This window comes from Carex rostrata, chromosome 5 (genome assembly GCF_964058835.1).
Source record: "Carex rostrata chromosome 5, lpCarRost1.2, whole genome shotgun sequence".
Taxonomy (NCBI): Eukaryota; Viridiplantae; Streptophyta; class Magnoliopsida; order Poales; family Cyperaceae; genus Carex; species Carex rostrata.
This window is the reverse complement of record NC_135922.1, coordinates 3208666-3231277: the sequence shown is the minus strand read 5'-3', so window position 1 is coordinate 3231277 and position 22612 is coordinate 3208666. Positions and strand designations below refer to the sequence as shown.

The 22612-nt window shown below is 36.5% G+C and overlaps 3 protein-coding genes across 7 annotated transcripts in view; 2 read left to right on the top strand and 1 right to left on the bottom strand.

Moving 5' to 3' along the window:
* The first annotated feature begins 1358 nt into the window (after window positions 1–1358).
* On the top strand, window positions 1359–8404 carry LOC144554217 (putative disease resistance RPP13-like protein 1). 3 transcript variants are annotated; one of them, XR_013511566.1, is made up of 6 exons: window positions 1359–1750; window positions 2647–5993; window positions 6100–6714; window positions 7017–7295; window positions 7608–7705; window positions 7910–8404. XR_013511566.1 is itself a non-coding variant. In XM_078302535.1 (4 exons), exons 1-4 carry the CDS (start codon window positions 1396–1398, stop codon window positions 7182–7184), a joined length of 4485 nt encoding a protein of 1494 aa, XP_078158661.1. In that variant the 5' UTR covers window positions 1359–1395; the 3' UTR covers window positions 7185–7855. The 3 variants fall into 3 exon arrangements, 1 of the variants encoding a protein (XP_078158661.1); XR_013511567.1 differs by having other exon boundaries at window positions 7017–7705; window positions 8082–8404; XM_078302535.1 differs by lacking the exon at window positions 7910–8404 and having other exon boundaries at window positions 7017–7855.
* A 562-nt stretch (window positions 8405–8966) lies between these two features.
* LOC144554229 (uncharacterized) overlaps window positions 8967–22612 on the bottom strand; it is a 102721-nt gene continuing 89075 nt past the window's right edge. For both annotated transcript variants that reach the window (XM_078302555.1, XM_078302556.1), the window contains exons 5-9: window positions 10038–10082; window positions 9915–9959; window positions 9775–9826; window positions 9596–9692; window positions 8967–9298 (exon numbers count right to left, since the gene is read on the bottom strand). In XM_078302555.1, coding sequence (XP_078158681.1) covers window positions 9133–9298; window positions 9596–9692; window positions 9775–9826; window positions 9915–9959; window positions 10038–10082 — 405 coding nt within the window. In that variant the 3' untranslated portion in view covers window positions 8967–9132. The remainder of the gene's footprint in view (window positions 9299–9595; window positions 9693–9774; window positions 9827–9914; window positions 9960–10037; window positions 10083–22612) is intronic.
* The window catches only part of LOC144554227 (uncharacterized), a 73953-nt gene continuing 68607 nt past the window's right edge, over window positions 17267–22612 (top strand). The window contains exons 1-3 of one of the 2 annotated variants that reach the window (XR_013511570.1): window positions 17267–19691; window positions 20062–20392; window positions 20880–20994. Coding sequence is in view for 1 of the 2 variants with exons in the window: in XM_078302553.1 (XP_078158679.1) it covers window positions 18084–19691; window positions 19847–19981 (1743 nt within the window). In the remaining variant the exon portion in view is untranslated. Of the gene's footprint in view, window positions 19692–19846; window positions 20041–20061; window positions 20393–20879; window positions 20995–22612 lie in introns of those variants that run through there. The other variant, XM_078302553.1, reaches the window with a different exon arrangement.

Below are 22612 nucleotides of genomic sequence, written 5' to 3'. Positions count from 1 at the left end.
ACATGTTGTTACCGTGCTACGGCTCTATATTCGAGTTTTCAAATCCTAACGGTCGATCCGAACCGTTCATCTTGTTCTCCATATTAATTTGTGTTTGGAGACCAAATTTTACATTTTTTGAAAATTTTTTACTATTTTTTTAGATAATTAGAAAATCACTTGATCTGAAAATTCTGGACCATCCAAAAACAGTGATTTTGAATAAATCTAAAAAAATAGTAAAAAAATTTCAAAAAATGTAAAATTTGGTCTCCAAACACATATTAATATGGAGAACAAGATGAACGGTTCGGATCAACCGTTAGGATTTGAAAACTCGAATATAGAGTTGTAGCACGGTAACAAATCGTAATATGCATAGTACCATAGACTCACTCTTATTTTATTGGGCAAAGCTCTCCAAACGGTTCACATGGCTAGAGAAGCCATGTGGTGGTGCTATATGGATGAACTAAAATTAATTTATTAACATTTTAATTTTGACCGATTGACTTTATACTAAATTAATTCAAATGTTTCAAATTTTCACATGTAGACACATCACTCGTAAGATAGGCAAGTTCTAACAGTTCAGATTCGTCATTTGAAACTGATTTGATAAGTTATGGAGATAAGCTTACCAAATACTTTGATGAGCTTAAGCACAATTAAACTAGTTTTATTCATTATATAATATATATAAAATCATAATATAATATATATAAAATCATAATATAATATATATAAAATCATAATATAATATATATAAAATCATAATATAATATAATATATATAGAAAAACGAAATCCTGGACGGAGTTACTTAATACGTCCGAATTTTTTTTTTAAACTCTGGACTGGTTGAAGCATAGCGTCCTGTATTTATTTTTTTATTTTTTATTTTTTATCCCGGATGGGTTAGATTATACCGTCCGACTTTGGTTTTTTTTTTTCCCTTTTTCTCTCCGCTGAGTTTAGCGTTAACCGTAATTAATCCGGACGGGATAATTAGACTCGTCCCACTGGATGGGTTTATTACACCCGTTCTATTTATTTCTCGACAAAAATCAAATCCTATACCGTATTTTATTTATTTATTTTTCTATTAATACAAAATTGGTTTTGGGGGGGGGGGGGGGGGCGGCGGCTTAATGCTTCATTTCATCACATTGTTGGTCTGATGTTGTGATCAGAAAGAAGCGGATAAAAATTATATCTGTTCCCGACTTGCAGCATGATTTCCAACACGGGGTGTGCTACAGTTAATAAACTCAGGGCTTACGAACCCACTCCGCAATTTTGTCCAAGAAAGAAGTGGAAGTCTAGTCAAGCAAGCAGTGAGTGTGAGAGAGAGAGAGAGAGAGAGTGAGAGAGAGGAACTGAAAAGTGAAGAGAGAGTTACAATTGATCAGATTTAATGGCGTCGGCACTGTTTTCTTCCATCCAATCCCTCTCCACCGACCTCCTGAAGGCCATTCGTGGCACCCCTTCCACTTCGCACCACCACGATCCATCATCCCCTGTTACCGACCAACACAAAAGTGTCAGAAAGGATTTGGAGAAGCTGAATCGGATGCTTACGAGGATCCAGGCCGTTCAACAGGACGCTGAAGAGAGGGAGATTTATGACAGATCTGTTCGTCTGTGGCTGGAGGAGCTGAGAGGTGTGGCCTACCAAGCAGAGGATGTACTGGACGAGTTCAACTACGAGGTGCTCAGATCCATCGTCGAGAGCGGTGATGCTGCCATTGAGGCCTACCATAGGGACAGGGGTATGCTTTAAATTGTATATTTTGGTACTTTATGCCCCCTTTCTTAAGTATATTATTTGGTACTTCCATTATTGCTCACAAGTTGTTCGATGAATTGTCCGGTGACTTTTAGCACACTTCTTTTGTTGTACTGTCTCTCATATATGTATGCTAACTCATGTGAGTTGAGTTGTTTTATATTTAAATTTAATGGCAATAGTATCTAAGTGTTAAGATGATGAGATACAGCTGCCATTGCTGCTTTGACCTTGTAAGATAAACTAACACACACGTACATATGTTCATTATCCACACAGCAATCAAGATTTACCCTATGTTATATCTTTAATTTTTAATTTCACTTGAAATCCCTCCCTAAATTGAGAAAATCCAGCAGACCTTCCTCAAGATATTCCTTGAAATCCCTCCCTAAATTGAGAAAATCCAGCAGACCTTCCTCAAGATATTCCTGATTTCTTCAAAATATTGTGTCAGACAGCTCAGGATCACAATAATTATCATTGAAACAAGCTGACCTAAAAGTAATACCTTAGATATTAGGTTGATCTGAATGGAAAACTTCCAAAGCCTAGAATGGTGAAATATGCCCTTTTAATAATTATATGTCTCATCGTATTTCTTGTTGAACACAACCTGTTTGATGAACAGTCCGAGAGACTGTCATAGTGCATGGAGATGTTTTACATTTATCTCCATACATCACTACCCAGTTGAACTTCAACTGGGTAAAGGGTACAATCCTTATTGGCATAATTATAGATATAGGACTACCCTTTTCATTTTATCCAAAAAAAAAATTTAATAATTAATTGTTGTGGTAAATGTTCTTTTTTTTAACCTCTAATGGCATTTGGTACATGTGAATTCCTTATAGATTTCTCTTTGAACTCCTACAGGGAATAAGAGCAAAGTTGAAGAGAAGTACCCATCATCAGCCCTTGCATCTCCTTCATCTTTTATTACAAAAATCTCTATTCCGAGTGGAATGGCTGAGAAAATCAAGTGTATTACAGAGAGGTTTGAGGAGATATCAAATGATCGCCATGCTCTTCAGTTAAGGGAGGAGGATGGGACCCGACTAGTTATTGGTCCACAAATCCGACCACCAACCAGCTCTCATGTGGATAAGAGAGCTATTTTTGGTAGGGAGGAGGAGAAGGAGAAGATCATTAGCCTCCTGAATGCTTCAAATGGTCCAGATTTTATGGTTCTTCCCATTGTTGGAATGGGCGGGTTTGGCAAGACCACACTTGCCCAACTTGTTTTCAATGACTCCAGGATTCATGGGTTGTTTAATAAGAGATGTTGGGTATGTGTATCTGATGATTTTGATTTGGTGCGGCTAACCAAAGCTATTGTTGAGTCGGTGAGTCACAACCCTTGTGAGTTTTCTGAGCTAAGCAAACTCCAAGATGTTCTCAAGGAAAACATAAGAGGTCTTGGCTTGTTTCTCGTGCTAGATGATGTGTGGAATGAAAAAAGAAACCTGTGGGAGTGCTTTCGAGTTGGTTTTCTTGGAGCTAAATTTGTAAGAATTCTGACAACGACTCGCAATACCTCAGTTGCTAAGATCATGCAGACATCATCACGTTTTCAATTGAGGTCCTTACCTGAGGAAAATTGTTGGTCGCTTTTTAAGCATTTTGCTTTTGGCAATAGGGAGTTAAGTGAAAATGCAAATCTGCATGAGATTGGTCGTGGTATTGTCAAAAAGTGCAAAGGCTCACCTTTGGCAATTAAGGCACTTGGAGGCATTCTCCGTTATGAAATGGGTGAAGAAAAATGGAGGGAAATTTTGGAGAGTGATATATCAGAAATAGATGAGATGGGAGAGGTTATGCCAGCATTAAGGTTAAGTTACCAGAAATTACCGCAACATCTAAAACCATGTTTTCTTTATTTATCCATGTTTCCGAAAGGTAGACCATTTGGAATAAACATGGTGGTTAGGCTCTGGATGGCGCAAGGCTATATTAACGGCAATACAAGAAATTTGAAAACATTGGAAGAGATTGGAAGCGAGTATTTTGATGAATTGCAAGGCAGGTCACTTGTTGATGATGGGCGTTGGGGCTACTACATCTTGCATGATTTAATACATGATTTAGCAAGATCCATTTCTCAAGAGGCATATCAGCCATTTTTAGAAAATGACCAAGAATGCAATGGCCCATGCAAAGTATGCCATCTGTACTTTACCAAACAAGATGAATTATTGGGTTCTTTTTTTGTACCCAACGACTATTGCTCTATCAGAACATTCGTAAAACGATATTGGCCAGAAGAAAACTTTGACTTTGCAATCTCCTATGAGTTTGCTTGTGTGAGAGCTCTTGAGTTGAGGTTTTCTTTGTTTCCAAATACATTGGGCACGTTGAAGCACTTGCGTTACCTTTCTATTGGAAATAGTCATATGGAGACGCTTCCCGAAACTTTATGTCTTCTTTACAACCTCCAAACATTGAACCTTGATTGCAGTGAGCTTCAGGAGTTACCTGAAAGCATAAAAAACCTTATTAACCTTCGGCACCTTTCTATTGGAAGTAATTCTCGGATGGAAATACTTCCTGAAACTTTATGTCTTCTTTACAACCTCCAAACCTTGGATCTAAAAACCTCTTATCTTCGGAAGTTACCTGAAAACATCAAAAACCTTATTAACCTTCGGCACCTTTCTATTAATTCTCAGATGAAAATACTTCCTGAAACTTTATGTCTTCTTTACAACCTCCAAACCTTGGATCTGAATACCTTTTATCTTCGGAAGTTACCTGAAAACATCAAAAACCTTATTAACCTTCAGTACTTCAGTCTGACAAGTGACAACATCCAGCATTTACCTGAATCTATCTTCCCACTTCCTAGCCTGCAAACATTATCGTTAAGATACGGTCACAAACTCAAAGAGTTACCAAGGGGCATAGAGCAATCAACTAGGCTACACATTCTAGATTTACCTATTCATACCAACATGCCATCTGAGGGGCTGAGAGTGCTTAAGGATATGAATAAGCTTAGGGGATCGTTGTGCATATCAGGGCTTAGAAACATTGTTGATGGGGAACTCTGCAGGAATGCCAATCTTGCATCAAAGCCAAATTTACACAAGTTAATTTTAAACTTTCAAGAATATTGTAGTAAGTGGAGTTTCAGAATTTTAAACTTTCAAAAATATTGTAGTATTGAAGAACTTCATCTCCATTTAACTGACCATTCAAGAAACGATGTGAAGAGTGAGAATGATGAAAAGATACATAATGTTGTACTGCAGAGCCTCCAACCTCATGGTAACCTCACAGAGCTTGCAATTTTACATTTTGGAGGGCGAAATTTTCCTTCTTGGTTACTTAATCCATTACTTCCCAAACTGACAACTCTCATTCTTAAGTTTTGTACTGAGCCTAACTTCTTACCACCATTTGGTCAACTGCCATATCTCAGAATTCTCAAAATATCAGGTAGTACTGGTGTTAGAAATCTGGGAGATGAGCCTAGCACATATTCATTGTTGGTCGAATATGATTCTTCCGAGCAGCCCAAGAAACCTAGTTACCCATCACTTGAAGTGCTCTCATTGAGGAACATGCTCAATTTGGTGGAGTGGCAAGCAAATGATGGCGACTTCCCATGTCTAAAGGAACTTGTTTTAGAAAATTGCGAAGAATTATGGAAAATCCCAACAATTCCACGGAACGTCAAGGATGTTACTTTCAAAGACTGCCCAAAATTGAAATTCGCAACATGTCCTTCAGTAATAAGAAATTTGAAGATTATGAGATGTGGCTTTTTGGAAATCATGTTTCATTCAGTATCTGAGAACCTAACAATCTCTAATTGTGTAGAGCTAAAATTGATTAATTGGAGCTACAGGGGCTTAAACTATATTAAACAAGTTAGTTTTGAGTACTGCCCAAAGTTGGAACTCATAGCTATTCCAGTTCGAGCTTTCAAACTGAAGATACATGAGTGTGGCTTTCATGAAATCAAGATCGGGTCAATACCTGAGAGCTTAACAATCTCAAACTGTGTAGAACTAATCTCGATAAATTGGATGGACACTGAGAGCTTAACAATCAAGATCGGGTCAATACCTGAGAGCTTAAATTCTGTTAGAAAAGTTAGTTTTGAACACTGCCCAAAATTGGAACTCCATGTTCCTCTGAAGAATTTGTTACACTCGACCTATAGTGCTGAAATTTATGACTGTCCCAGATTATATTTGGGAGAAAGATATGTCTACAAGGTAGATGAGCATTTTATAACTATTTCATTTCTCTACAATTTTTAAACACTCTGTTTTACTCATTACTCTACCTTTTTTACACTAATTTATTTTAATTATGCAACAGAGAGACACAACGATTAAAAGATTCCATTTATTTCGGAATAATGCCATCAACCTTTCAGATTCCGTGATTCCACTACTAGAAAATCAGTTTAAACTATTCTTTACAAAAGAAGATTTTCGAGAAGTGGAATCATTAACATGTGCAGCATCGGTTGGAGTGAGCTGTCAACATGTAATTCTAAATCTAGCTTCGTTGGTGAAACTGAAGATTAGGTGCACAAAAGTCATATCAGTGACAGGGCTGGATAACCTCAGCAACCTCAAGCGCTTGAGCATATCATACTGTCCAAAGTTGTGCAATTGGAATGATAAAACACTGCCACTATCACTCAAGTTCCTGGAACTGGATTCTTGTGACAAGTTGAGCTCCATGCCCATGTTGTCGGTTCAAAACCATTCGAGCATTCTCAAGGTTCTTGTGATAAAGAAGTGCCCAAGGCTGGCTGTGTTGGAAGGATGTCATGGCCTGATGAAACTGAATACTGTGGAACTATTACACTGTGGGAACATAAGAATCTCTCCTGCTACTGAAAGCCTCTGCAGACCTCGTATTAACATTGGTGATTGTCCTCTGATGAGAGACTGGTGCCAGAGAAACAACATCACTTACAATGAGGTTAGCATAGAACATTAAGAATAAATTATATTAGATTATGAAGAAGCTAGAGGCCCTTCACTTCATATGTTTATTAATATCAGACCCAACCGGTACCAACATGTTGGTTAAATTTTCTGGAATTGCATGCTTAAGTCTTGATTGATTCATAAATTTTCTGGAATTGCAGTAGAAGACAACTTTCTAGTGCTCGAATATATTTGGTTTTGCAGGACCAAACAACAGAGGTTGTATTATACTAATGTCCAGCATCAAATGCTCTAAAACAATTCCCTGCTTGTCATGTCTAATTTAATTTGCAGTTGATTGTCAACCCCCAAGATGATAGAGAAGCTGAATTGGAAAGTTGTGAACAGGAAAATAGTGAGCAAGAAAGTTCTGAACAGCAAAGTGGTGAACGGAAGAGTGGTGAAATTGGTGAACAGGGAAGTGGTGAGCAAAAAAACAGTGAGCAGAAAAGTGGTGAATAGGAAAGTGGTGGATCAACTTAAATTGTAATCATTTTCTTATTGGGAAATAAAAAAGTGCACCATTAGTGATTGTGATCTCCAGCGAAGTAGGAGTCTGAACTCCATTAACAAGTCTGCACATTTCTTACTCTTATTCTTCTACTTCTTTATCAATTTGTTTGTGCATCTTGCTTGTTTATCTTGTTGGACTTTGCTGCAAATTAGGCAAAACAGTTGAATTTTTTTGTTATACCATGCTTGCCAAGTTGAAATGTAAATTAATTATTTCCAAAAATTAAGTGAGAATGTAAAAAAGATCAAGTACTGTGATCATTTCAGAAATGTTCGAAAAAAGGGGGTCATTGGGATATTTTCAGTTCTTATCAGGGTAAAATTTTCCATTCCATTAAGTTTTTTATTTGTTTTTTATGTTTTATTTGTTAGGTTAATTTGCTGGGTGATGAGGTGGATGCATTGACATATCTTTTGGAAAAGAGTATTTGGAGTTCTGAATTATTATTCTATGGTTTCAGCACTACCAGGTTGGTATATGACAAACAGTAGATACTGGTAATATACAACATTATTTAAAACTAGATTAATTACGAGTTGTCAGCTACCAACCAGATTGCAGAACTGCGGTTGGTTACCCTTTCAATGGCTGGCTTCTCATAACAGGACTATTCTTTACCAGAGTTTATTTGCTGCACTCTAACCTTGTTAATGTATTTTTTTTTATTTACCAGATATTACCCTTACAATGGCTGTTATATTTTCAAACTGGTATGTACAGTACCAATGATTGCTGGAAATGGCTGTCAAGAATAAGTTTGATCATTTGTTTTTCGAACTTATAATGGAGTTTGGTTATCATGTAATGGCTGAGTTGTAATGTATTTTTTTGTTTCTCGACATCAGGTGCACCCATAATAACTGCTGTTATTGTCTGCTCTCTTCTCTCTTAGAACTAAGCCTCTTTCTCCAAGTTTCTTTCTAAGGTTTTCTTTATTGCACGAATGCATTAACATATGTAATTGTAAGAGAGTGTGTTATTGTCTTGATTATCACCTTGTATTGTAAGACTCTTTCATATAGTGATTTTGCGCCGTGCTCCCGTGGTTTTCTCCCGTAAGGGTTTCCACGTAAAATATTGTCTCTCTTTTATATTCTGGTGTCTAATTACTTGTTGTCTTGGTTTTTTGTGTATATTTCATGTGTCTCTATTTATTTGGGTATTGGAGTATGCCTGTGATTCTCTTCCTGTGGTAACATTTCATAGACAAAAGATCATGACAACTCCAACAAAACTACCCTCAATTTTATTTACAATTATTTTTTATGGACTACGTGCCTTTTCATCTGAGTTTTCTTTTGTGATTCTCTTTCTGTAGTAACAACCTATCTTGGATCCAAAACTGAGGGCGTTTGGGTCTAAGGGTCAATCCGTAATTAGTTTGTTTTTGTTAGCTCTGTTTCATGATAAAATTCCATCTCCGTCTCCCTAGATGGTAGATAGTGGTGGAAGGGTTGTGGTTGAAATAGGGCCTAATATTGTAATTCTGTCATTTGGAGGGCTTATTTGTAATTTTCCATGAAGTGTAACTTGCTTTGAATAAGTTTCTGGCACTGTATTAGTGTTTCTGGCACTGGTGGTGCATGTTGTACCAGCTAATTGCAGTACTATTAAGTGCATTCGACATATATATGTTGAACAAAAGGTGATTTCTCTTTTTCGATTAGCATATTTTTAGAATTTGATTCACAGAGTGATTTATTTTCTCGAATTGGGCATGAAAATCTCTAGGGTTTCAAGAAAACAGAAAGCAATTTTATTCTTCTAACAAGCTAATAACATCAGCACATTACAAAAAAATGCATCATCCATGCATCACTTCCTCACATCCAATTATTGAAATATCATATCCGATACATGTGAATATAATTCAATCTAATAACAAGTTACCAAGAATTAGCCTCCATAACGGGTCTTGAGGGATTCGGGTGGCTCTTCTTCCATAATACCCGCTCCAGTAGTGGCCAAGTATTGCCGGATTGTTGTTTTATGATTGCTTATATAGTTATGGTCCAAGCAATTACTATATGCTTCCTCACCCAAATTTTGGGCTGCTAAAACACTGTAAATATATTTCAGAACTCAGAAGTCTTTTACCAGCAAAGAGGCTAAAATATCAGAAAAGACCCTAGTTTTTATTATTTTTGCAAAAGAACACTGCTTTAACACAATAGTATTGCCAATTTGATACATCCATTTACTAACTGATAGCAAATATTTCAATTCAAGTTGTTTGTTTAATGTTGCTAACATTATTAAAGACAATAAAGTATAAAAAGTTAGATATAAATTTAATAATACTGAGGGATATACATTGAATTGTAATGGTAAGAAGAGTTTTCTGGATAGAGAACTATACCAGTGTCTTAAATAGATACGGCAAGGTAAAATGTCGTCTCTCCATATCTTATGGATATTGTATCGGCCATATCTCTCGTGATAAATTTCTTTACTGCCTGTTTATGTAATTATTTGAATTATCAATTAGTACCATTTTGACAGCAAATAAATTAAAATAGAAAACCTGAACTTTGTTACCTTGGCATCTTATTTGAAAATACTCCTCATAACTGTAACGAGCACATAGAACCTTATAAGAACAAAAGATCAAGAAATGAAATCAAAGTCACTTATGTAAATGAAATATTTTTACATGGCTAGACTCTAAAAGCACGTACTGCTTGATTTGAGAAAGGTATCCCATCTAATCCTTCAGGATATACCTGTTTATTTTGAAAAATTAATCAAATGAATAACACAAAATAATGGAAGTGAAAGAAAGTAAGAGAACAGCATCTTACAGCTAAAAATCTGAATTCTTCTTCCCTCTTGAGAAAAGAAGGCACCTATAGAATATAACATAAGGTATTATTAGCAACATGCACCATGAGGTAATACACTGCTGAGCTTCAATCCGGACCGTTCAATCAGAATCGAGGCCAATGCGGCCCAATCCTATAATGCACTGGATCTCTTTAAGATTCGTGCTAGTATATAACAAACAGCCCGGATTCAATCTATAAAAAATGAGGTACCTTAGGTGATATGAATTCAAATTTACAATTTGTTACCTCTTCTATCTTAATCTCGAAAACAGTTACAATTAGGAATTCCCCTTCACATGATTCCACACTCAAACATGATATCTCCTGAAAACATGAAAAACCCATAAACAAGCCTACAAAATCTGAGTAGAAAACCAAAAATTCAATCATGCACCTCGTGAAATAACTAAATTTGAAGAAGAATCACCCCTGTTTTGGCATTTACAATCCCTCGCTCGAAAAATATAGGTGCCAGTGAGCAAAGACACGGCAAAATCCATGCAATTGTGCAACCCTGAAATTCTTCAGATAAGGAAAGGTGCTCCTAGCACTTCTTTCTGATAAGATAACAGTACAGTAGAGTGTCAGTATTCAATTAATGGTTTTGCAAGGTTGTGTATGCAAAAGTTACCAGAGAGGAGAGATCCGAAGCCACAGATGGAGATGTAGCTGCTGGGAGAGGCAACAGCTTCGAAATCGGCGATACTGTTAATCTCCGTGAGGTTACCGCCTGAAGCATCAGCCTGAGCCATGATTTTGTGGTTGTGAAAGAGGCAGATAACAGTAGGCGGTAAGCAAACCTTTATTCTCACCGACGAGGAGAGGAAGGATGCTCCAGCGTTGGATCTTAATCGGATGTCTGTGAACAATCTACTGCTCCAGCGGGGAATGCAAGAGCTGCTGCTAGTAGTAATAGGCTGCATTGATGCTGGTTTTCTTTTCTTTGGTAAACTTCTTAAAAGGCTTGTTGTACCTGTTTTCTAAGCCGTTGATTTTAGATCTGACGTTTATGATCAGCTATCCAGTTTGCTGGGGATGCATCATTTATACGAACCGTATGATTTAAATTGATGGTCCCAATCTGCCTGAACTCTCAAATGATCCCTTTAAAATCGATACAGTGCGGTACCCTACCGTGTAGAATGAGATCTGCATCGTCCTTTTAATCGGGCACGAATTATAAAGCAGACCCCTATAATTCGGGTAAATATTTTAACAGAGAAGCTTTAGCTTCATACAGCGTACGGATGAGATAGAATCAAAACATAGCTGCATATGGTTAGTGATCTGCATGAAGCTAAAACTATTCCTTTAAAAGCTTTACCCTATAATTCAAATAGGCTCCGAAATTATTTTGGATCAGCTGGAGGCTCATTCAAATTCATTTAATCTACTGTAACTCAATTTTTGAGATTAGATCCAACCCGTCCAATCTGTTTTGACACGAATATTAAAGGGTCCCCGTGCATTTCATCTCATGCCGGATTGGTCCAGATTATGATTAGTTGGTGAAAATCCAAACTGAAACATTAGTAGTAATTGGGTAAATTTTTGAATTTGTTAACAATATTAGATATTTTTAAAATTTAAATTGTAAATGTGTATGCATATTTTTTTAGTAATACTTGATAAATTTCACAATATTGCTGAATAATTTTAATAATATTTTTGGAATTATTTTGCTGAATTTACTTATAGAATTAAACGGTTAAAGTATTTAATTAAGAATATATTAACCTCAAGCGAAGAAAAAAATTGGCTGCCATGTGGCCTCATGCATGGCATCCATCCTACTTAATTCCAACCACCCCCCTATTGTTTTTACTCGTTTTTTTATTAACACTTCCTCACTTAACGAAAAACATAAAACAGAAAACCAAAAAAAAAAAAAATCTGAAAAAAAAGGAAAGATAAGAGAGAAGAGAGAAAGAAAAATGGAAGAATAACAGCAAATTTAGTAATCAGTCCATTGAAGCTTCGATCTTACGTCACCCGGTAATGTTTGAATAATTAATTGCAATTTGATGTAATATTTGGGAATATGTCACTATTAGGCAATCGGATTTCTATCATTTGAGTTTTCATTTTGATCAAATTAATTATGAAAAATGTATGTGAATGTTGGATAATGAGGGCATATATAACAGGATATTGGATCTAGGAATATGAATATGTTTTCGAGATAGATATGTCTGAGTAGTACTGTTGTATTATCTGAAAACTTAGACCCGGTCACTAAAATATGAAAACTCAATCTGATATATTTGTATGGCTAATTCAGTTCTAAATAAGTCATCTATAGAAGCTCGTTAAATAAATTATTTGTACAGTTGAGTTTATTATTTTTTCAGATTATTTTTATTTGCAACGTAGGATGATACAACAAAACTGCCATCAGTTTTATTTACAATATTTTTATACGGATTTGTACTAGTTACCTCCACGGGGGTAACAACCAAGCAAGCCAGGATCCAAAACTGAGGACATTTGGGCCTAAAAAGCTCAATCTTTAATTAGATTATTGATAGGTCCATACAATCAAGCACCAAGCACCAAGCACCAAGATAAGGATGGGATGAAATGATCCTTTTAATTAAGATGCAATCAAGCACCATTTATGTAGCACTTTTTAAGTTATCCATTTTTCATTTCCTGTCCTGTGAAGATCTCAAAGACGAATTAATTAAGGAGGAAGGGGATTTTTATATCAGATTTTGTATAGGACATGGTAAACAGATGATGTTTTAGTATTGATTTGATCAGAGAGGAGCAAGAGGTGGTTGGGGAGATTTTATTTTTTTATTTTTCATCTTATACGCTAGTAGCTTTTACGATCTTATATTATATTTGTAATGGCGGTATATTATATTTACTTGAATAATTTTTAAGTCATGGTTTTTATTAAGTTATTTAATTTCGTATTGAACATTATTCATTCAATTATACAAAATGTAACTCTGCATGCTCCTTGCCATCTGACCTTCAAAAAAAAAAAAATTGTTCATTTAATTAACGTTCTCAACAAACGGAAAATGCATTTACCTATTACTAAATAAAAACATGGAAGCGGCGAAATAAAATCATGCAAAACTGTAATTTTTTAATAACATCTACTTTGTATCTGCCTATTACCTTAAACAAAAGGTAATACACAGACCTAGGTGCATTTTTTCTAGGTTCCCAGTTTTTTTTTTTCATATGTGTGCGACCTTTTATATTTTTTAGAAAGCTAAATAATAGAATCAGGAGGTAAATTGTTTAAAATATTGACTTGTTAAAATACTTATATTGACGATACTATATACTTATTAGCATCAAGAGTACTATATCAGTTTTTTTTTAAAATTGGATATTTGAATATGACATTAGTTGTTGGTGTATATAATTTTTTTTTCTTAGTTTTTTAGATATTATATGAGATTGGTTTTTACATACACCATTAGTACGTACGTGACTGGATTGGTAGAAAAAAAGGGAGAGAGTATTTTTTGTTTTTGATATATAGTACGATAGGCAGAATTTTTACTGATTTAAATTTATGATCGGAAAAAAAAAAATTATCCAAAGTTTGTCTGATCGACAAAAAAAAAAAAAATAGAATCGGGAATTTTTAGTAGTTTTGATTTTCAATGTATAGAAATATTAGTACAAATTTTCTTGATTCAAACTTTATTTTGTTTTAAATTTCTCTTTTTCTATATTATTTTATAATATTTTTTATGAATAAAAGCATTCTCGTCTAATACCCAGTTGACGGACCACACAGTAAAACATATATATTACATAAATCATTTGATTATTTTTGTAGCATTGTTTAATGCCATTTTGGCCTGCACAGGTGTCGTATACTATCTTTTTTTATTATTTTCATTGGGTTCTGTTCAATTTACATGTGGTGGTTTCACATATGGTCGGGGACAATAGTCCGTTGTATTTTGAAAGAAGTGAAAAATAAATAAAGTGATTCGGATTGGCCCCAATTTCTTTAGCATGCGGACTCCAGCGTGATTCCCTACTCGGAGTTCGCACCAACTCCGCAACTACGTAGAAGAATCATGTGAAAAATAATTTTTACAAGTCTTCTAGTCAAGCAACCAGCCACGGAGTAGAGACTGAAACTGAACACAGAGAGAGAGAGAGAGAGAGAGTATCGCTTCAATTCAACTAATGGCGTCGGCACTGTTTTCTTCCATCCAATCCCTCTCCACCAACCTCCTGAAGGTCATTCGAGGCACCCCTTCCAGTTCGCACCAGCAACAGGATCCACCATCCCCTGTAACTGAGCAACAGAAAAGTGTCAGAGAAGATTTGGAGAAGCTGAGTCGGATGCTTGCTAGGATTCAGGCCGTTCAACAGGACGCTGAAGAGAGGGAGATTGACGAATGCTCTGTTCGGCTGTGGCTGGCGGAGCTGAGAGGTGCGGCCTACAAAACAGAGGATGTGCTGGAGGAGTTCAACTACGAGGTGCTCAGATCCATCGTGGAGAGTGGAGATGCTGCCATGGAGGCTTACCATAGGGACGGGGGTATGCTTTTCTTAATGTATCATGGCCCAGGAAAGCTTGCTTTAAATAGGCTTGGTTACTATTCTTTCGATTTTATTTTTGGGCCATATAGTTATCATATTTTATGAATTCATTTCTGAGTGTATTTAACATCAATTTAGTTTTAAATTACTAGAAAAATTATCTAAATCACAAATTATATTGAAGAACTTTGTTATTATTATTTTCAATTATGATTTTATTTATTCATATTTTTTTTTAAACTTGAAGTTAAAAATAAAACATGGATATCATGTAGCTAACTTATAAATGTAATGAACTTTAGTAATATTCATTTGTCTTCACATGTTTTTTTGAAAAAAAAAACATTTTTTCTTATTTTTTTAGTACAAAAAAGCCTTCTCGCAAAATAATCCGAGTTTCCAATCCAATTCAGCCAATTCCTACAGATTCACCTGATTCCGATTTCGATTCCGATTTTTCCTTCTCTACATTTATCTTTATTGCCATAGTGACTTATTGGTAAGATAATAACATTTACCTGAAATGTCGCATTTTTTAATCCTCATTGCCTAAAAAAGTTTGTATTTATGGAAATTTAACGCATGTGCAATCCCTCCAGAACAGCAACAAAGCAAAAATATATATATATATATATAACGAAAAAAATTCATGGGGTAATTTTTCTTCACAGCACAAGGATAGTTTAGGAGAGTAAGACAATTTTTTTTTTTTTTTTGCGAAATAAAATGGGGATAACTAAGAGAAATTTTGATATGCATTTTTATAGGGACTAAGAGAAAAATTGCTGAGATGTACGCATCATCCTCCCTTGCTTCTTATTCAGTTACTAAGACCAAGGCCTCCATTCCAGATGGCATGGCTGAGAAGATCCAGGGTATAACAGAGAGCTTTGAAGAGATTTCAAATGCTCGTAGGGATCTTCATTTGAGGGAGGAAGATGGGACCAGACTGGTTATTGGTCCCCAAATCCGACCGCCAACCAGCTCTCATGTGGATGAGAGGGCTATTTTTGGTAGGGAGGAGGATAAGGAGAAGATCATTAGCCTCCTGAATCCTTCAACTGGTCCTGATTTTATGGTTCTTCCCATTGTAGGCATGGGCGGGTTCGGCAAGACCACACTTGCCCAACTTGTTTTCAATGACTCCAGGATTCATGGGTTATTTAATAAGAGATGTTGGGTATCTGTATCTGACAATTTTGATCTAGTGTGCCTAACCAAAGCTATCATCGACTCGCTGAGTGAAATCCCTTGTGAGTTTTCTGAGCTAAACAAACTCCAAGATGTTCTCAAGGAAAAGATAAGTGGTCATGGATTGTTTCTCGTGCTAGATGATGTGTGGAATGAACAAAGAAATTTGTGGGAGTGCTTTCGAGTTGGTTTTCTTGGTGCTAAATTTGTAAGAATTCTGATGACGACTCGCAATACCTCAGTTGCTAAGATCATGCAGACAACATCACCTTTTCAATTGAGTTCCTTACCCGAGGAAAATTGTTGGTCACTTTTTAAGCATTTTGCTTTTGGCAATAGGGAGACAAGTGAAAATGCAAATCTGCATGAGATTGGTCGTAGTATTGTGAAAAAGTGCAAAGGCTCACCTTTGACGATAAAGGCACTTGGAGGCATTCTCCGTTATGAAATGGATGAAGAGAAATGGAGGGAAATTTTGGAGAGTGATATATCAGAAATAGATGAGACGGGAGAGGTTATGCCAGCATTAAGGTTAAGCTACCAGAAATTGCCGCAACATTTAAAACCATGTTTTCTTTATTTATCCATGTTTCCGAAAGATACACCATTTGGAAAAGACATGGTGGTTAGGCTCTGGATGGCACAAGGCTATATTAATGGCAATACAAGAAATTTGAAAACATTGGAAGAGATTGGAAGCGAGTATTTTGATGAATTGCAAGGCAGATCACTTGTTGATGGTGGGCCTTCTTACGGCATCTTGCATGATTTAATACATGATTTAGCAAGATCCGTTTCTCAAGAGGCATATTGGCCAGTTTTAGAAAATGACCAATAATACAATGGTCCATGCAAAGTATGCCATCTGTACTTCACCAAACACATAACATTTGTAGTGCCCAACGACTATTGCTCAATCAGAACTTTTGTAGAGAGATACCCAATACAGAACTCTAACTTTGCAATTTTATATGAGATTGCTTGTGTGAGAGCTCTCGACTTGTACTTTTCCTCATTGCCAAATACACTCGGCACGTTGAAGCACTTGCGTTACCTTTCTATTAATGATGATAGGATAGTAAGCCTTCCTGAATCTTTATGTCTTCTTTACCACCTTCAAACTTTGGATATGAATTGCGCTAATATTCTAGAGTTACCTGAAAACATCAAAAAACTTGTTAACCTTCGGTTTCTTCGGTTGCGTAGTAGTAGAATAAAGCAGTTACCGGAATCCATATCCCTCCTTCACAATCTGGATACATTATCGATAGAAAGTTGTCCCAAACTCAAAAAGGTTCCCAAGAGCATAGAGAAGTTAACCAAACTGCGTGTTCTAAAACTATCCGAGTATTGTATATGTAACCTTCCATCTGGAATTGGTAAATTAACAAATCTTAAAACTTTAAGTGGACGATGTAAATTCATGGGAAGTGACATGACCTGGGGGCTGGGAGAACTTAGGGATATGAATTGGCTTAGTGGGCTGATGTCCATCTCAGGGCTCAAAAATGTTGGTATTATCGAGTACTCCAGGAAGGCCAATCTTGTATCAAAACCAAATCTACGCAAGTTAATTCTAAACTTTGAGGAAGACAATGTTGCATGCAGAAGCTTTTTGAAATGTCGATACCGATATCCAAATGTCCATATAACTGTGAGTTCAAGTACCAATGCTAAGAATGAGAATGATGAAAAGATACAGGAACATGTACTTGAGAGCCTCCAACCTCATGGTAACCTCACAGACCTTGTAATATTAAATTATGGAGGAAGAAGAGTTCCTCCTTGGTTGCTTGATCCATCATTAATGTCCAAGCTGACAACTCTAGCTCTGCACTTCCATACAGAGCTTACTTTCTTGCCGCCATTTTTGGATCAACTCCTACATCCCAAATCTCTCAAAATATGCTGGAGTGGTGATACTGTTCAAGTAGGAGATGAACTTCTTGCAAAGTTTCTATTAGCAAATCATTCATCGAAGCAGCTTGCTGGAGTTAGTTTTTCGTCATGTGAAGAACCTTCATTCAATAACATGCTCAGTTTGGGGGAGCGGCAAGCAGGTGATGAACCCTACCTTAAGAAACTCATCATAAATAAATGCCCTAAATTATGGAAAGTAACTATTCCGCAAAAGGTTGAGGTGTTGGAGGTAAATGCATGTGGTTGTCAAGAAATCAAGTTCTCTTCCCCCTCTGAACTTAAAAGGCTTTCAATCTCTAATTGTAGAGAGTTGATCACTATTTATTACAAAAGTGAGGACTTACCTTTTCTTAAGTGTCACTTTCTGGATGCCCCAATTTATCGATGCTCTCAGCCATCCCCCAAAAGGTTGAGGTGTTGGAGATAAATGCATGTGGTTGTCAAGAAATCAAGTTCTCTTCACCCTCTGAACTTAAAAGGCTTTCAATCTCTAATTGTAGAGAGTTGATCACTATTTATTACAGAAGTGGCTACTTACCTTTTCTTAAGGGTATGTCACTTTCTGGATGCCCCAATTTATCGATGCTCTCAGCCATCCCCCAAAAGGTTGAGGTGTTGGAGATAAATGCATGTGGTTGTCAAGAAATCAAGTTCTCTTCACCCTCTGAACTTAAAAGGCTTTCAATCTCTAATTGCAGAGAGTTGATCACTATTTATTACAAAAGTGGGGACTTACCTTTTCTTGAGAGTATTTCACTTTCTGGATGCCCCAATTTGTTGATGCTCACATCCATCCCTCAAGAACTTAGGCAACTAGATATAAAAGATTGTGGCTTTCAAGAAATGAACTTCTCGTCATTGTCTAAACTTGAAGAGATTTCGATCTTTAATTGTAGAGAGCTTGTCTCAATTTATTACAAAATTGGGGACTTACCTGTTCTTAGGAGTATTATGCTTTCTAGATGCCCCAATTTATTGATATTCTCGGCCATCCAGGAAGAAACGAAGCAGATGGATATAAAAAATTGTGGTTTTAAAAAAATTGTATCCTCATTAGGATCTGAGATTCAAAACATTTCGGTCTCTGATTATAGAGAGCTTATTCCACCTTTTCTGGGGAGAGTCTCGCTACTTAATTGCCCCAAATTAAGGGTTTTCTCGGCCATCCCAGCTGTAGAACTTTATACGGTGGAGATATTTTGCTGTGGTTTTTGTGAAATCATATTACCGTCAAGATGTCAGCTGTTAGAAATCCATACCTGTCTAGAGCTAATTTCAGTTCATTGGAGGGATGGGGACTCAAGTTCTCTTCCGCAAGTAAAGTTTGTTAATTGTCCGCAGTTGAGACTCCTAAAAATTCCAAAAGAAGTTGAAGAACTGCAAATAAATTCTTGCGGTACTTGTGAAATATTTTTTTCCTCACAATCTAAGGTGCGGAGTGTTGATTTCTATGGTTGTCCGGAGCTGGTCTTGGTTCATTGGATTGATGGGGACGTACCATTTCTCAAGGACCTCTTTTTTAACGGTTGTCCAGCATTAGGGAGCATATCAGTACTACCAAATAAAATACACCATCTGGGAATAACTGAATGTGGTTTGCGTGACATCCGATTCCCAAAACAGTGCAAGATTGCTTCAGTTCACATTTCTGGCTGTCCTGAGCTCATATCACTTCAATTTCTACAAGGAGATCTTCCGTTACTTGAGAAATTTGCAATTAAATATTGTCCCCAATTTCAGGAGGTTTTAACTATTCCAAATCAACTGAAAGAATTAAAGATAGTTGACTGCCATTTTCCTGAAATTCACCTTTTGCCACAATCCAAGCTTCGGCGATTAATCATCAGTGAGTGTGCAAACCTTACTGCAGTTAAAGGGTTGCAAACGCAGTTCCAAACGGGCGATGTGTCACACCCCATCATGGAGATGGTTGAAATTCATAATTGCCCCAGAATGGATTTTGGTACCCAGGGAAACAGCTTCTTCTATCAGGTAAAGGATCTCTATCTCAACAACCCCCCCCCCCCCCCCCCCCCCCCCTCACACACACACACACACACAGAGTGATCATTTGATTAATATCCCATTGTAATTCTTTTTGCAACAGAGAATTTAGAGTTCTAATTTGGAATATCATTTTTATGTAGGTCACGCAGGAGCAGGAGGCCTCACAAGATCTCGGTACAGAGGAGATGGCACCACTGATGTTTCCCCCGTGGGCCAACGACCATGAGTCAGGCGGATCGTATAGCCAGGACTCTGGCCATGCAGCAACACAGTGACCATTTGATTAAGTTCTCATTGTAATTCTTTTTGCAACAAAGAGTTTAGAGATCTAATTTGGAATGTTATTTGTATGTAGGTCACACAGGAGGCCTCACCGGATCTCGATACAGAGAAGATGGCACCACTGATGTTTCCCCCAAGGGCCAACAACCATGAGTCAGGCAGATCGTATAGCCAGGACTCTGGGCATGCAGCAATACAGTGCCCATTTGATTAATATCCCGTTGTAATTCAGAGGTATAATTTGGAATAGTTAGGATATCACCTCCCCATTTTTTAAGTATTTTTTTTGTTAAGTTATTATTTCAAGTTATGGGTAACTGCTCATGACCTAGGTCTGATTGGGGCGGTTGATTGGCAGTCTGCATTGGTTTAATAGAAATACCCTCAATTTTTAAAATTAGAAGGTATAATACTTAACACAGCTCATATGTTTTAATTATTTACGATGTAAATGTTGTCACTTGTTAAATTTGTTCATATACTGAATAATGTAGTGTGAATATGATGAATATGATATCTGACACATTAGATGGTTAATAAGGTGACACTCTTACATTGATTAGACGAGCTTAATCTTGTTGATTTGTTTCAGCTTGCCATTTTTTTAGTTAAGGGTTTTCGAAATGATAAATCTGTTTTTTTAATAAACCATGTACCATCTTTATATTTTGTTGCTACAAAGCATTTTGAATTTCTGGTATTTGCTGATACAATCTCCAGGAAATGAATTGTGAAATTTTCAGAACTTAGAAGGTCTATCTTTATAAATTGCAAAAATTGTGGAAAATACTTCTTGTCAGAGGGGCTTAAGCACAAGTTTGTATAATTGGCTGTGTTGGAAGGTTTTCGTGGCCTGATGAAACTTGAAACTGTGGACATATGACTCTGTAGGAACATAAGCATCTCTCCAGCTACTGAAAGCCTCCAATTCAGACCTCATTTTACCATTGGTGATTGTCCTCTGATGAGAGACTGGTGCCAGAGAAACAACATCACTTACTATGTGGTCTGGGTACAACACTAAAATATATTCATATATTAGATTATTTAGAAGCTAGAGATCCTTGAATATATATATATATTAATAGCATACCGAACCAGTACCAACTATCTTGGGTAAATTTTCTGGAATTCCATGCTTAAGCCTGAAAAAAATAACCCAAGCTGTAGAATTAGACAAAAATAAAATAATAAAGAATAAGTAAAGGAGGTGAAATCCAATAGCTAATTACAGGAACAAACAACTTGTATTATACTGATATATCAGCATAAAATCCTCTAGAACAATTTTCTTACCTTTATATCATTTCTAATTTTCATTGGTAGTTGATTAACAGCCCCCAAGATGATAGAGAAGCTAAACTGGAAAGTGCTGAACAAGAAAGTACTAAACGGTAAAGTGGTTAACAGAGAAGGGCTGGATCAGCTTAAATTGCAATCCTTTTGTTATTGGGAAATACAAAATTGCCTTGTTAGTGGTTATGATCCCCTTAATGTTAATCTTTTCTTTTTGTTCAATTTGTTTGTGCATCTTGCTTGTTTATCTTGTAGGATTTACATTTTAGAAAAATTTGGATATATATCATGAGGCCATCATAACTTGTTCAATTAGATATTTCTCCATCTACATATAATTATTTAATTAATATACCCATTCTTGATTTTTTTTCACTTCGAAGTTTAAATTAATATAATAAAATATATAATCGACATTTTGCCCCTTTGAACTCCCATCAGTATATGGAAAGTTGAAAGTACATCAACTTTCATATGTACTCATTGTCTAAATTTCTAACGGACATATCTCCAATATGTGTTGTTCTCATTTTGATGTTATTATGGTACTGAACTTTCATATCTACTCATTATACATTAATGACTATATCAGTATAAATCAATTTTCATATATTCCACATTTTCTGATCAACTGAAATGATGAGTAGAACAGAAAACTGAACAGTTTTGCCATATTACCAGAATACCAGCAAACTGAAATGAGGGTTGCACGTCTGACAGAGGTAAATCTGGACATAGCTCGGTGAACAGTTTTGTGTGACAGAGGTAAAATGAAATGAGGGAAGGTGGAGGATTGCGTGTGACAGTGGGGGGTCGTGCGGGATGAAGGAGGGTTGATCCTTGAGAGCAGCTAGCTCTATCTCATAGCTCGGTGAGATGATATACTCTGCGTTATCTATTTTATCAGGTCTATGGCAATCTCAACCGTAGCAGTGAACTTCCCTAATGTATATACTGCAGGTGCCAATAGTAAGGTATTATACTGCTGTACCGATTTAACAATCAATAGTTTTTTTCAATTGGTATACTACAGGTGCCACTGATTCAGGAGCCGTTTATCCATACCAGCAGTACAGGTACAGTTCCTTAGACTGAACAAGCTAAAATTCTTGTTCTGGTCAGTCTTGCTCTCAAATACATTTAATGCACGCATTGCCGCAGAATCCAGCCTCATGTACCAATCCAAACTGTACTTCTCGATCCAATAATTCCCATAATTGCTATCATCTGCCAGTAAATCGATATAGGAAATCAGAGACCCGAGTGAACCCATGGCGAGGTCAAAATTGGAAAGAAGCTCTCGAACAGGCTCGCTTGAACCTCTTACA

Excerpts from the sequence above, each read along its gene's own strand:
- LOC144554217 (XM_078302535.1), top strand. The coding sequence starts at position 1,396 with ATGGCGTCGGCACTGTTTTCTTCCATCCAATCCCTCTCCACCGACCTC. Across the intron at positions 1,751-2,646 it reads GGCCTACCATAGGGACAGGG|GGAATAAGAGCAAAGTTGAA; the intron begins GTATGCTTTAAA and ends GAACTCCTACAG. Across the intron at positions 5,994-6,099 it reads GAGAAAGATATGTCTACAAG|AGAGACACAACGATTAAAAG; the intron begins GTAGATGAGCAT and ends ATTATGCAACAG.